This window comes from Prionailurus viverrinus, chromosome E3, assembly GCF_022837055.1.
Source record: "Prionailurus viverrinus isolate Anna chromosome E3, UM_Priviv_1.0, whole genome shotgun sequence".
In the NCBI taxonomy this organism is placed as follows: domain Eukaryota; kingdom Metazoa; phylum Chordata; class Mammalia; order Carnivora; family Felidae; genus Prionailurus; species Prionailurus viverrinus.
The window spans coordinates 29576333-29591044 of NC_062576.1; the positions used below are offsets into that span (position 1 = coordinate 29576333).

The following is a 14712-nucleotide window of genomic DNA, read 5'->3' on the forward strand; positions in this document are numbered from 1 at the left end:
TTGCCTGAATGGTGCTGATTTGAAGCCCTCTAGCTGTAAGGTAGGTTCTGCAGCTGAGAGTGGGAGCCAAATCCTGTCAGTCCTCTCCACCCAGAGCTGTGGATGGGAATGAAAGTGTTCTATTAAGCCCACAGAAGTTTCCCTAGAAGAGATACTACCAAGAACATCTGTAATGCTCCAAATGGGAGGGCATTAAAGCCACAGGTCAGGAGCTTTCACACTTAATATAATAATGCCAACGTCTGAGATAGCGCTTGGCTAGGCACAGCATTAAACGTTTTTCATGCACTGATTGCATCCTCACAGTTCCATAATGTAGGGTCTGAGGGAGTTCAACGGCTTGCTCAAGGTCACTTGGTGGGCCCCCACTCCCCACACACTGTCCAAGGACCAGAGCCCCTGTCACATGAGGGTCAGCACCTTGGTTTTGGCCTTGTTTTGGCGGTGCTTTTGAAAAAGAGAACTTGGTATTAGTTCTCACTGATTGGTCCAGTCCCATTAATGGAATGATAATGTCTTTTCATTAGAGTTACTGCAAGTCGCCTTGCCATTGCTTTCCTGCTTTAGCCATTGACGTTCTTCGCATTAGTTTTCAGTCCCGTAATAAGCACTTAATGTCATATCTGGGAAGTAAACCTGTTTATACCGTAAGCAGATCTCAGATCTCTAGTTTCCCTGCTTGAGGAAGAGGTAATAAATGATGTTTGCGTTACATGTTTCAGTTGGTTAGAACAGACAGGACTCCTGCGTGGAAGAAAACTAGCCATACCAGTGGCATTGGAGTATGGTTGCTGCTTTTGTGACCTTCCAGCATCTCAAAAGGACTATTTTGGTTCCTATAACATGCTTTTTAAATACTCTTCTTGGATTCGAATGAACAGGTAGACAAATATTGCTAATGTAATCCTGGTGAAATTTTCAGAACTCAGTCTCCTATTTGGATAGAAAATTAAAATACCTGGTTATATTGAGAATTCAGTTAATATGAGGTTTGTTTTTAAAAGCTGTATCCTGTATCTCAAACACGTTCTTTCTCCTCTAGCTACTCAATTAAAAAACAAAACGGAAAACACAACTTACCACAGCTTGTTTAAATGAAGGAAATAGAGTGGTGGGGATGTGAGCTGTTTCCACCTGTCTGTCAACTCTCTTTTGATTCTGCAGTGGACAAGATATGGTGAGCATCCTCCAGCTAGTCCAGAATCTGATGCATGGAGAGGAAGAGGAGGAGTCCCAGAGCCCCCGGTAATGGACACCAGTTGGCAGCTTCTCTCTGAAAGTATATGTGACCTTGACTTTGATAGTGACTGCATTCTGACCAGTTGCTGAAATAGCTGTGCTTCATTCACAGTTACACATGATATTAAAACAATGTCCGTTTTTTCTCTTCTCAGCGAGACATTTAATGTATGTTGGGTAATATATTTCGTAAAAGGAAGGCATTTATGAAAACGAAATCCTGTAGCTTATATGGCATCGTTTCTCAGAGAGGGGCTAGCGGAGGGACCAAAGAATGACTGCTGTGTGCGTGTCTGCTTCCGGTTGCTTCTGCTGATGTGCTGCGGCTTCTGACCGCTAACAGGTGCCACAGCTCAATCTGTTGGTGGCAGGGCCCTGTTGTCTGTGAAACCTCCGTTTATTTTTTTCATCTAGCTTAGCTCCCTATTTAGTTTCATGTTTAATTGTTTTAAATTTAGTTTTTTTGGAGTAAGTCATTCTCCTTTTTCAAATATCAGAAGCTACAAAGAGTACAGAAAGGCAGTTATCAGTCAGCGATGTGACGGCACGTACTAGCCGAATCCAGAGTTGATGTAAATTCTGAAATGACAGTGACCTTGAATTAAAAGGGGGAATTTCCTTCATACTCTTCCTCCCCAGCTTCTTGTTCTCCTTAGAGACAGCAGCGTTGCCAGCTTCTTGTGTACTCTTCAGAGATAGTCTATGTGTACGTATACACAAGCCGAGTGTCTGCACTCCCTCCAGGACGTAAACGCCGTTTGGTGTTGTGCACCTTGCTTTCGTCATCTATGTCTCGGGGTTCACTGTATATCAGTGCACAAGGAGCACTCTCCTGGAAGAGCTGCTTCGTTTTACTTTGGATGAGTGAACGGTGTTTTATGTAGCTAGTCGCCTGTTCATGTTCCCTGTTGCAAACATTGCTGCAGCCGGTGACTTTGTACGTGTGTCCTTTATCATACCAGCAAGTGTTTCTGGAGATGAAAGTCCTGAAAGTGGGATTTCTGGGCCAGGTAGGCTGTGTGTCTGCAATTTGGATAGCTCCTGCCGAGTGTCCCTCCGTGGAATTAGGCCAGGTTACAGTCCCACCAGCAGTACGTGAGAATAGCTCTTTCCCCACACCTTTGCCTGCAAGGCTGTTTGTAGACTTAAGGACCATTGCCAGTCTGCAAGGTGAGAAATGGTATTTCAGCATAATTTGAGTTTGCATTTTTCTCATGAATCAGGTTAAGTGGCTTTTTTATATGTTTTAAAAACCATTTATATTTCCTTTGCTATGAACTATCTCCTTTGCCCAGTATCCTGTCTAATTTTTTGGTCTTTTTCTTACTGATTTACAGTTACTTTTTATAAGGGACGGTATTCCATCCATTTTATTTATTTATTTATTTTATTTATTTAAAAAAAAAATTTTTTTTTTCAACGTTTATTTATTTTTGGGACAGAGAGAGACAGAGCACGAACGGGGGAGGGGCAGAGAGAGAGGGAGACACAGAATCGGAAACAGGCTCCAGGCTCCGAGCCATCAGCCCAGAGCCTGATGCGGGGCTCGAACTCACGGACCGCGAGATCGTGACCTGGCTGAAGTCGGACGCTTAACCGACTGCGCCACCCAGGCGCCCCTCATTTTAATGATACATAAAACATACCTGGTTCCCTTGAATTTGCTGTACTGTTTTAAGTAGCTGTTGAATGCAGGGAATTGACTTCATCTAATGATTCTTTAAAAAAATTAATTTCGGCACATTTTGTCTCAGCTCTACACGCCATAGTTCTTATAGCAGGCATTTGCTTTTTTAAAAAATGGGGGATAAAACTATTCACAGTTTGTATATGTAGTAGATATTCAGTAAAATCTTCCTTAGATCATCATTACTTTTTACACATTGTATTTTCTAAACTTATCTGGATTTCTGCCTTCTAGGCCATTAGGTGGATTTCAAGTCTGACAGATTTCTGTAGAAATGCCATATCTCTAGGTTTTGTCTTACTCCTTTATTCGTATTTTGACTAATACTTTTTAATATAATTGACTTTGATTAACAGAATCCAGAATATTGGAGAACAAGGTCATATAGCTTTGTTGGGGCATAGTCTGGGAGCTTATATTTCAACTCTGGACAAAGAGAAGCTCAGAAAACTCACAACTAGGATACTATCAGACACTACTTTGTGGCTGTGCAGGATTTTCAGGTAAGGACGTATATGAGTTGGGTACAGACTGTTTCCTGGAGCTCTGCTGCCTGAGTTCATGTAGGCCTTTTCCCCTCCCTCTTGGAAGGCTTGCATTTAAAAAAAAAAAAAAAAAATCTATGTGCCTCAGTTTCCCCAGCTGTTCAATGGGGGTAACGTCAGTATCTGTTTCATGGCATAGTTAGGAGGAATAAATGAGTGAAAGAACTAGCTTATGTCAAAAGCCGAGAATATAAGCACATACATTTTGGATAATGTCAGCAGTTACTTATTTTTAGGATTCCTACTTGACACTTGTCTATAGAAGAAAGAGCAGGAAAGTGGTCGCAGGTATTTTTAATCAAAGGATTAGCTTCTCCTTTAGTAGAAGGAAAATGCTGCCATAAGGAAGTTGAGTATGTGTTATGAAATTGAACGCTTTATGCTGTGCGAAATATCACGCTTTATGCTGTGATAATGTTGGCATTATTAAGGAGTTATAGCACATAAGGATTCAGTAGAAGACACAGGACTAGTGGTATTTTGGGGCTTATGCTGTTACTTTTTTTTTTTAATGTTTGTTTATTTTTGGAGGGGAGAAGGGAGAGGGGGAACAGGCAGAAAGAGGGAGACAGAGGATCCAAAGTGGGGCTTGAACCTCACAAGCCGTGAGATCACGACCTGAGCCGAAGTCGGGTGCTTAACCGACTGAGCCACCCAGGTGCCACTATGCTATTGCTTTTAAGGAAAAGGAATGTTTGCCTAACACTGGAAAATTTAACTTGACGGACTCCCTTTCAGATGTTGGAAAACAGCTTGGCCAAGCAAGAGTTTAAGTTTGCCTAACTGAATCGCAAAGGAGAGATTTTCTTCTAATACAAATCTGCCACCCGTAATTGAAATTCTCTCTCCTTACTTTTCTGGAAGATGGAGAAGAATAATTTGCCCCAGGCAGACAATAGTAAAAGCAAAAGTTAGGCTGACTAGCAGCTTTCACCTTTTTCTTTACTTGGAATGTTTTTGGACTGAAACTGCTGAGGACCTTGCCTGCGTTATCTAGGGCTGGCCTTCTTGTAGAGTAAGCTGAAACCGTGATCTGTGGCCTTTTTGTATCTAAGGGACTCCTATTCTCTGCTGCTTTTTTTCATAGTTTCTGCTCTTTTTGGAGTATGGACAGAGGGTGATTGCATCCATTCTTTATAACCTCCAGTTGTTAAGGTGTGGTCAGCCATCTAGAATGAGGGCGATCCCTATCTCCTTTGGGTGCTCTAGGTGAAAATCCCTAGATTAAGAAAAGAATTACTCCCAAGACTAAAATGAGGATGTAAAACTGTCTCTTATCAGAGACAAGAACACACCGAGAGGTGGCTGTCTGTTCACAGGTATGAAAACGGCTGCGCTTATTTCCACGAAGAGGAAAGAGAAGGGCTGGCAAAGATCTGTAGGCTTGCTCTTCACTCTTGTTACGAAGACTTCGTAGTGGACGGCTTCAACGTGCTGTATAACAAGAAGCCTGTGATATACCTTAGTGCTGCTGCTAGGCCTGGCCTGGGCCAGTACCTTTGCAATCAGGTAATATGGGAGAAGGTAGACCTGTGAAAGAAATGGTGTTCCTCTCTGTTCTGGAACTTTATAAAGTGCATAGGCCCATTTCTTTAGCCGTAGTTCTTTTCAAATGAAAAGAAACAATATGCTTGTTTTGTCAATATAAGAAAATATGTAAATAGATATTAATGAATTTTCAGAATTGTGTACGTATATGTATTGCTTAGTTGCCCAAAGGCAACCACTGTTAACATTTTTCTTCCCCAGATTTTAATCAGAGAGTGTGTTTGTGTTTTTACAAGGTTATGTTTGGCTTTTTTCACTTAGTGTTATAACAGGTGCATATCCTGTTTTAACAGTTCTTCAAAGTACAGTTTATTTTTAATATCTTCATAATAGTCATTCAAGTCACTGTATAGTGTTTTAGCCAACTGTTTCCCTTTTGGACAGTTAGAGCATTTGCATTCTTTTGTTTTCTGTGACCATTTTCAGGAAGTGCTCTTTGCATAGTGTTAGGGACTTTTTTATGCATAGAGCTTTTTCTTTATTTAGAAATTTCTATATTTAGAAAGTACTTTCTAGATTATATTCCTTAGATAGATTTTCAGAGTCTGTCTAGAATTACTAGATCAAAGAGCATTACCATTTTTGACGCTCATGGGACGTCATTACGCTCATTGACATGTAGCCCAATTAGGGGGCTACAAAAAAAATGTTCAGCCTCTTGGCCGAGAATGTTTTAGTTTTGTTTTTGGGTGTTTTTTGTTTTGTTCTTTTATTGAGAGAGTGAGAGAGAGAGCGAGCACAGGACAGGGTAAGCGGAGGAAGGGCAGAGAGAGAGGGTGAGAGAGAGAATTCAAAGCAGGCTCAGCGCTGTCAGCATGGAGCCCGACCAGGGCTCAAACCCACGGACCATAAGATTGTGACCTGAGTGGAAATCAAGGGTCAGACGCTTAACCAACTGAGCCGCCAGGGGCCCTGTGAGGGTTTATCTTTTGTAAGATGAAGGAGTCCTGTGGAGATCGGTGGGGGAAACTCAGGGACTTCAGCTGATTTTGAGCTGTGGTCACTGGCAGCAGGAAATGACGTCCTCTTTTTGAGTGTGTACAGAATGAAGAGATTTACAATGTCCTTACAGAAACCTGGAACAAATTACTTACTGAGTACCTACTACAGGCCAGGTTCTTCTAGACCCACAGCTGCCTTGTCCCAGCAGTCCCGTCTTCAAAAGCTGTATGGGGGGCAGGGGTGCGCCTGGCTGACTCAGTCAGAAGGGCATGCAACTGACTTTTCATCTTGAGGTTGTGAGTTCGAGCCGCACGTTGGGCATTGAGCTTACTTTACTTTTTATTTTTACTCTTTTTTAATGTTAATTTATTTTTGAGAGAGAGCGCGCGCGAGCGAGTGGGGGAGGGGCAGAGAGCAAGGGAGACACAGAATCCGAAACAGGCTCCAGGCTCCAGGCTCCGAGCTGTCAGCACAGAACCCGACGTGGGGCTCAAACTCACAAACCGTGAGATCACGACATGAGCCAAAGTTGGACGCTTAATCGACTGAGCCACCCGGGCACCCCATGAAGCTTACTTTTTTAAAAAATGTATATTTTTCATACCTAAAAAAATATATATGAATACTTAGAAAATGTTTAGAACGTTTTATACTAACAGTAGCTAATTGTTGGCTTATGGGGTGGGAGGGCATTTTCACTTTTAATTTCTTTCTTTTTTTAATGTGTGTTTTACTCGGGTTTCCTTTCCTCATAATTTAAAAGAAGAATTTTTAAGGAGGGAGAAGGTGTGCATAAAGTGTTCGTTAAATGTTTGGTCTCTAAATGGTGCTACCAAGTCTTAGTTACAGAACAATATGCTGCAACTGTTTAAAAATTCCTGAAAAATTCCTCAAAATTCCTGAAAATTCCTCAAAGCTGAAAATAAAGATATAAAATGTATTTGACAGTTACCATCTCCATTCATAACACTGACTTCACTCCTTTTAAGAAGTGTACATCTGCTAATCCATATTTGTTGCTTGTTAAGAGTGGGTGGATCCATAAATAAGATACTGTTCTTTGAATGCCTTTAGCTGGTGTTATTTACCACTAATGCTCAGAGGAAGGGTCCTAAATTATCTCCCAAAATGCTCACAGCTTGGTTGTTCCTTAGTTTGGAAAAGTGATTTTATTTTTTGTTATATTCTAGAATATAACAAAGATAGTTACCCATTTAGCTGACTCAGAGAAGTTTACATTGTCTGTGTCTTCTTATAAGAACCTCAGCTGCTAGAAATTTTAGCTTGACTTTCTAGATATACTTTAACACATATTTATAATATTAGGAATTCCTAACAGGCGAGATTGTTTAAAAAGAGTAACTGTGACTTGTCTTGGTGCCACAGTCTTTAGGGGACTTAAGTGGATGGTGACAAGGATCTTGATTACAGAATTGTGTGTTTCTTCTGGCAGCTCGGCTTGCCCTTCCCCTGCCTGTGCCGCGTGCCCTGTAACACTATGTTTGGATCCCAGCACCAGATGGTGAGTTCTCTTCGGTTTGTAAGATAATACAGAATTGTGTTTTGAAACGGTGTCTTCCTCCTTTCAACTGAGGTTCTGTTTGCTGGCCTCCACATAATTATTAGTTTATTCGTTTATTGCTTGTATCTTCCCATTGCTTAACCCATGCTTCTGGGTTTGAAAGTCCGCGAGGGCTGGATGGCATATAGGTCAGGAGCACCTGCCTCCTCAGGAATCTTGTCATTACTGTATCACCTAATTTAAGTAGAAACATGGGAGTCCAGATGAGCGCCATAAATTTCTTCTCAAGTTCATCCTTTTAAAGGTTGTCACTGTTGCCTGGATTTGTGAATGGGCAGATTTAGAAGATGAGGTTCTTTATTGTAATGTGGGATTGGGATTGGATTCTGCGTATTTTTAGGCCTTCCCATACTGAAGACAGAAGCAAAAAGGACAGGTTTTAGGGTCCTGTGTTTCTTTTTCCAAGCTACCTTGATTATCTGGTTCAGATACATCAGTGAGTAATATCGAAGATAGATTTTTGGGTACATATGGGGACTTGAGAGAACATTTTCTTTAAACCTTAGTGTTTAAAACTAGAGAAACATTCATCCTGTATGTATACAGTTTTTGACTTTAATCTCATTTAACTGTTTTTTGTAGTTAGTCTTCAAGGGAAACTGTTTGATTTTCATCTCCCTGATTAGATAAAATGGAAAAATGGTCAAGAATAAGAATTTTGTTTGTGTGGTTATTTTGAGAGTCCTTTGTTTTTGTTGAAAGTTATAAGTTCTTATTGTACACCTTTATGCCCTTTGCTTCACGTTACTGTGATTTGCCTTTCAATCTAGGATGTTGCCTTCTTGGAGAAACTGATTAAAGAGGATCTAGAACGAGGAAAACTGCCCCTTTTGCTTGTAGCGAATGCCGGTAGGTATCGTGAACGGAATCTGCCATTTGGATGTATAAGAGAAAGACAAGGTACTTAGCCTAAAAAAAAAAACAAAAAAACCTGAGTTTTGAGAAATGTTTGCCTCGTGTTTAAGGTAGTTTGTGTCAGCATCGTGGTGAGAATTAGAACACGGCACTCGGCTCCTCTCATCCCCTTCAGTTGTTGGTTTGTTGGGGATTTACTCTGTTGGTGTGTATGCTTTTTCATTTAGGTTATAAGTACTTCTCTTGCATGTGCTTCCTTTCTGAATTGCATCTTAAAATGTCACGCTTGAAGGTCCACCTCGCATGCAGCAGTTCAGCTCCCACTTTGTGCTCAGCTTCCCATTACCGAATTCAGCATTATACTTGAAGTTTGAGGCAGTGCATCAGGGAAGAAAAATCATTAAGTGACAACACCTATTAGAAAGAATAAACTGTTTTTACTTGCAGACGGCATGGTTATACAGATAGAAAGTCCTAAGGAAACTGAAGAAAGGCAAATTGATCTGGAGTGCAGGATTTCTGTGTACCAGCAATGTACAATTGAAATTGAATTAAAAATGCCAGTCATAGGGGCGCCTGGGTGGCTCAGTCGGTTGGGCGTCCGACTTCGGCTCAGGTCATGATCTCGCGGTCCGTGGGTTCGAGCCCCGCGTCGGGTTCTGTGCTGACAGCTCAGAGCCTCGAGCCTGTTTCAGATTCTGTGTCTCCCTCTCTCTCAGACCCTCTCCCGTTCATGCTCTGTCTCTCTCTGTCTCAAAAATAAATAAACGTTAAAAAAAAAAATTTTTTTTAAATGCCAGTCATAATAGCATCAAAAAGTGAAAACTTTATGGTTAAATTGAACAAAGTTTATGCGAGGGGCACCTGGGTGGCTCAGTAGGTTAGGTGTCCGACTTGGGCTCAGTCACTTGGTGCGGTTCGTGAGTTCAGCCCCGCGTCGGGTTCTGTGCTGACAGCTCGGAGCCTGGAGCCTGCTGCGGATTTTGTGTCTCCTGCTGTCTCTGCCCCTCCCCTGCTAGCACTCTGTGTGTGTGTGTGTGTGTGTGTGTGTGTGTGTGTGTCAAAAATAAATAAACATTAAAAAAAAAAACCAAAATATATGCAAGATCTGTACGCTGAAAACTACAAAATAATGCTAAGAGAAATTCAAGAAAACCCAAATAAATGGAATGGTATGCCATATGCTTATGTTGGAAGACTCAGTATTAGAAAGTCTAATTTCTCGAATCTATAGATTCTATAGATCAATCCCTATCAAAATCTCGGCAGGCTACAATTTCTTATAAAAGTTGATTAGCGGATTCTAAAATTTATGTGGAAATACAGAAGATGTGAGAATAGCCAAAATAATTTTGAAAAAATAAAATTCGAAGGCATAGGCTCTCTGATTTTTAGACTTACTATAAAGCTACAGATAACCAGGAAAGCGTGGGAACAATTGAAGAGAATAGAGTTTAGAAATAGACTCACATGGGGGCATCTGGGTGGCTCAGTCACTTGAGCATCCGACTTCAGCTCAGGTCGTCATCTCACATCATAGTTTGTGGGTTCAAGCCCTGCATCAAGCTCTATGCTGACAGCTCAGAGTCTGGATCCTGCTTCGGATTCTGTGTCTCCCCCTCTGTCTGCCCCTGCTCTGCTTGTGCTCTGTCTCTCAAAAATAAATAAATGTTAAAAAATTAAAATTAAAAAAAAATAGACTTACATGTATATGGTCACTTGGCTTTTTACAAAGATGCCAAGTTATTTCAAGGGAAAAAGGTGGGTCTTTTCCACCAGTGGTCTTGGAACAAGTAAATACCCATATGGGAAAAAACAAAACAAAACAAAAAAACTGAACCTTAACTCTTCCCTCACTGTCTATACAAAAATCAGCTATAAATGGTTTATAGACCCAAACCCTGCAAAAGGACCACTTGGCATCGGTTGGGTCTGTTGAGGCAGTTGGTTGGAATTTGGAAGCTTACTGGGTGGGGTTCTGCTAACTGGAAGTTTAAGACAGGAGAATGCACAAGTTCAGGTTTTACTCATGCTCTGTGAAGAGGGACTTCCCTACCCAACCTGTAGTGTATACATACTTAACAAGGGGTGGGTTAAAGTGTTCAGTATGTTTAAGCCAACTTCAAAATGCATGTTCTGTTTTTTTTTGTTTTTTTTTTTTTTTCAACGTTTATTTATTTTTGGGACAGAGAGAGACAGAGCATGAACGGGGGAGGGGCAGAGAGAGAGGGAGACACAGAATCGGAAACAGGCTCCAGGCTCCGATCCATCAGCCCAGAGCCTGATGCGGGGCTCGAACTCACGGACCATGAGATCGTGACCTGGCTGAAGTCGGACGCCCAACCGACTGCGCCACCCAGGCGCCCCAAAATGCATGTTCTGTTTTAAAACAAAGGACTTTTCATACTAGGTTTAAAAAAAAACCCACAAATTTATCTCTGTGTATAATGGACACACCTAAATTTAAATAACCCAGGAGTACCTGGGTGGCCCAGTTGATTAAGCGTCAACTTAGGCTCAGGTCAGGATCTCACGGTTTGTGAGTTTGGGCCCCATACCAGTCTCTCTGCTGTCAGCACGGAGCCTGCTTGGAATCCTGCTTGGGATCCTGTCTCCCTCTCTCTGCCCCTCCCCGGCTCTCTGACTCACGCTGTCTCAAAAATAAACATTTTTTTTTAATGGTGGTTAATTAAAAAATTAACAACCCAGTGGGGCCCCTGGATGGCTCAGTTGGTTAAGCATCTGACTTTCGGCTCAGGTTGTGATCTCACGGTTCGTGGGTTCGAGCCCCGCGGAAGTCTTTGTGCTGACAGCTCGAAGCCTGGAGCCTGCTTCAGATTCTGTTTCTCCCTCACTCTGCACCTCCCCTGCTCGTGTTCGTTCACTCTCACTCTCTCTCTCTCTCTCTCTCTCTCTCTCTCTGTCAAAAATAAATAAACGTTAAAAACATTTTTTTAAATAAAAAGCATTAATAACCCAGAAATGACAAAAAGCAAACATGGAAAAGGGTATCTTGGGCAAATGGTGACAGAATGAAAGTACTATAGTGGTGTTCGTGTGAGATAAGGTAGACTCCACGCTAATTAAAATTAGTGTAATCCGCTAAGGCACAGTAATTAAGAAAGCTTATGAACATATCTGAAATGTATAAAGGAAGACTAAAGGAAAAATAGATAGGCTACAAGTATAAATTGACAAACCCACAATCTTGGTGAGAGACTTTAATATGTTTCCCCAGAAACAACATTAAGTGGATGGAAAACAAGTATATAGAGATTTTAAGTAACAAAATTAACAAGCCCGATTTTATCGATACATAAAATGGAGAACATGCACGCTTCAGACCTTGAAAGATCAGCTTGTAACAGTTGGTTTTAAGCCAGCTCACGTACACAGTCTCAATAAAACAGATACAGTGTTACTTCCTTCTTAGATAACATATTTATAAGCTTTTATCCTGCCGTAAGGGCTCAAAGTATTCCTTTCAGTATCGTTTTTTGTGTGTTTTATCCTAGGAACCGCGGCAGTAGGGCACACAGATAAGATTGGGCGTTTGAAAGAACTCTGCGAGCAGTATGGCATATGGCTGCACGTGGAGGGGTGAGTGCGGGGCGAGGGTGGCTCCATGTTGGGCCTGCACCCAGTGCTTGGGAAAGAGTGGCCGTCTGTCCAGGCTCTTACTTTGTTGTAACGATTATCATTATCACGAAGGGCTCTTTGGGTTGCGTAGTAAAGATAACAAAACAACCCAAAGTGGTTGAATTGGCTCCCATAACAATTCTGTCTCCCCCCTCCCCCTCCCGCCACCCCCACTTGGCCTGATTTTCTCCATGTTGCCTCCATCTATAGATAACATTTTCCTATTTTGGTACAATATAGTTGCAGTGGCTCCAGTTTGCTTTCCAGTTTGTGTTCTGAGGGTCATAAGTCCCGACAAACGCCTCCTACTGAGCCAATTGCCGTGGCCAGGGAATTGTAACTCGCCTGCGGTTCGGGTCATTTGCCCACCCCTGGAGCAGATGGTGGCGTCTCGTCCCCCCGAGGCTGTGGTCTGATAGAGGAGATTGGGGTGGTTCCCCAGAAGGACCTAGGGGAGGATACCCGGCAGCCACGGTGGTCCGTACTCAGCAGGCCATGCGGGCCGGGTTTTCATTTGCTCTCTCTGGCAAAGAGTGATGACAGGAAAATAACAGCTACGAGAGATATAAAACGAGACCTAAGAAGACACGTAAAGTGCATTTTCAAGGTTTTGCCGAAATTTGTACACACCACATTTTCTCTTGTTGTTTTAAAAGCTGATCACCCAGCTGAAAGACACTTAAATGTCCGATTGGAACAGCACCTCCTTTTTTTTTCTTTTTCTTTTTCTTTTTGTTTAAGTGTACTTAAGGAATAAGCAGCAATAAATAATTAGTGTTGTGTTTTTTTCTTCCAGTGTGAATCTGGCAACATTGGCCCTAGGTTATGTCTCCTCGTCAGTGTTGGTATGTTATGATTTACTAAATACTGTGTTTTTAAGAAGGAATTACAATGACCTAATCCCTGATGACTTCCCATGATTTTTATGAATTGAGGGGGGTGCTGGCTTTCGTGTACTCTGATGGTCTGTAACAAAACGTTGTTTTCTTCGTTAGGCTGCAACCAAGTGTGACAGCATGACATTGACTCCAGGCCCGTGGCTGGGTTTGCCGGCCGTCCCTGCAGTCACCCTTTATAAACACGATGATCCTGCCTTGGTAAGCTCACTCTCACTGGGAGGGAGTGGGGGGAGGCTAATAGTCAGCATGGAGTCTGGGAGCAAAATACGGAAAAAGTAGAAATATCCTTGATGCTTTTTCTGTGACTTTTTTTTATCAAAAAAACCCTGTTCTTAACACAAGTGGAACTGTACTGAATACATTTATTCTGTTCTCTCCCTTTGCCTCCGTGTGTACAAAGAACTTTTTATGACCTTTTATGACTCTGTAATATTCTGCCTTTTAAATACTATAATTTTAATCTTCCTTTGTTTCCAAACTTTGATACTAACATAGTGAGCATCATTCTGTATTTCAAATTACTTCCTTAGAATAGGCTCCCTGAAGCGCCGTTAGTATTGAGAGTAGTTAAAGCTCTTGATCCCCATTGTCTAGAAGGTTTTAATACATATTTTTTTTAAGTGGTTCTTGATAGTGGATCAGTTCAGTGATTCTTACTAAAACAGTTAACGTCTTTCTAGGTCGATAACGGCCAGGTGTTTGAGGACACTCAGAACAGCCGTGGAAGGGGCTACCTCTTGGGGGCCTGAGAGCTCTGGCCCATCTGGATTCTCCTCCTGGCTTTGCCACACCTTAGCCATGAACCCTTGAAAGCCAGGTCTCGGTGCTAGGCTGCCTAGAATACTCCCCTCACAAGACTGTTAGACAGACGGATGTTTAGTGTAAGCCAAGTGCCTGGCGTAGCATCTGACGCATACAAAGTGCATGGGAATATGCCAACCAGTTACGTCAGCTGTGTGACTTCATCGGCTTCGGTTAACAAACCCATATTGGCTTTTTCAGACTTTAGTTGCCGGTCTTACATCAAACAAGCCAGCAGATAAGCTCCGTGCCCTGCCGCTGTGGTTGTCTTTACAGTACTTGGGGCTTGATGGGATTGTGGAGAGGATTAAGCACGCCTGCCAGCTGGTGAGTAGAAACCTGCATTTTAAGTGAGTCACAGATACTCCATGGCGAAGGCAGAGACAGAAAACTGCCTCGTTGCCTTACTCATCATCCAATGCCGTGTTGTCTGGATTTCGCATCTCCTAAGCAAGCAGACCTGAAGTGCACATTCGCCGTTGGAAGTTCTGGGGGAGACTGCTGGGGTGTCCCATCGTTAGTGGCCGGATGAAATCAGATTAGATGAATGCTCGTGTCATTGTAGGATGAGGAAAGAAGTGATACGATGAGAGCCAAGGAGAGAAGGAGGAGCAAAAGGGGGGCGGAGGGGGGTAGTTAACAGCCGGCTGTCTCTTGAAGGGGGAAGGAAATGTGGCGGCCTTAGGGGGGTGATGGATTGCCTGCGTATTTTTAATACCAGCTGTGTTGGGCTCCCAAATGGCAAGGCTCTAGAGATGCTTCTAACTCTCCTTCTGTATGAGGTGTTCTAATTGTGAAAGTATATGTGTAATTATGCTACAGTTTAGAAAGCAAAAAAGAGGTCACGTTTATGCAGTTTGCGAGCTGCGTCCTACCTGAGTCTGAAAGCATGGCGTCGCCTCTCTGTAAATCCGTTCGCTTACCTGGGGGACAGGGGTGATGTGAAAGATGGTTAGGCCTTCATGAGCTTGTGCA

The 14712-nt window shown here is 42.4% G+C and overlaps 1 protein-coding gene and 1 non-coding gene across 8 annotated transcripts in view; both read left to right on the forward strand.

The window, feature by feature from the left end:
• PDXDC1 (pyridoxal dependent decarboxylase domain containing 1) overlaps window positions 1–14712 on the forward strand; it is a 107554-nt gene that overhangs the window by 72992 nt on the left and 19850 nt on the right. For all 7 annotated transcript variants that reach the window (XM_047838700.1, XM_047838701.1, XM_047838703.1 and 4 more), the window contains 9 exons: window positions 1165–1245; window positions 3283–3429; window positions 4791–4980; window positions 7415–7483; window positions 8314–8392; window positions 11914–11998; window positions 12834–12882; window positions 13033–13134; window positions 13939–14064. In XM_047838700.1, coding sequence (XP_047694656.1) covers window positions 1165–1245; window positions 3283–3429; window positions 4791–4980; window positions 7415–7483; window positions 8314–8392; window positions 11914–11998; window positions 12834–12882; window positions 13033–13134; window positions 13939–14064 — 928 coding nt within the window. The remainder of the gene's footprint in view (window positions 1–1164; window positions 1246–3282; window positions 3430–4790; window positions 4981–7414; window positions 7484–8313; window positions 8393–11913; window positions 11999–12833; window positions 12883–13032; window positions 13135–13938; window positions 14065–14712) is intronic.
• Window positions 1768–1837, forward strand: LOC125154879 (small nucleolar RNA SNORD45). The gene has a single exon (XR_007147970.1). It is a non-coding gene; the product is annotated as a small nucleolar RNA SNORD45 (small nucleolar RNA).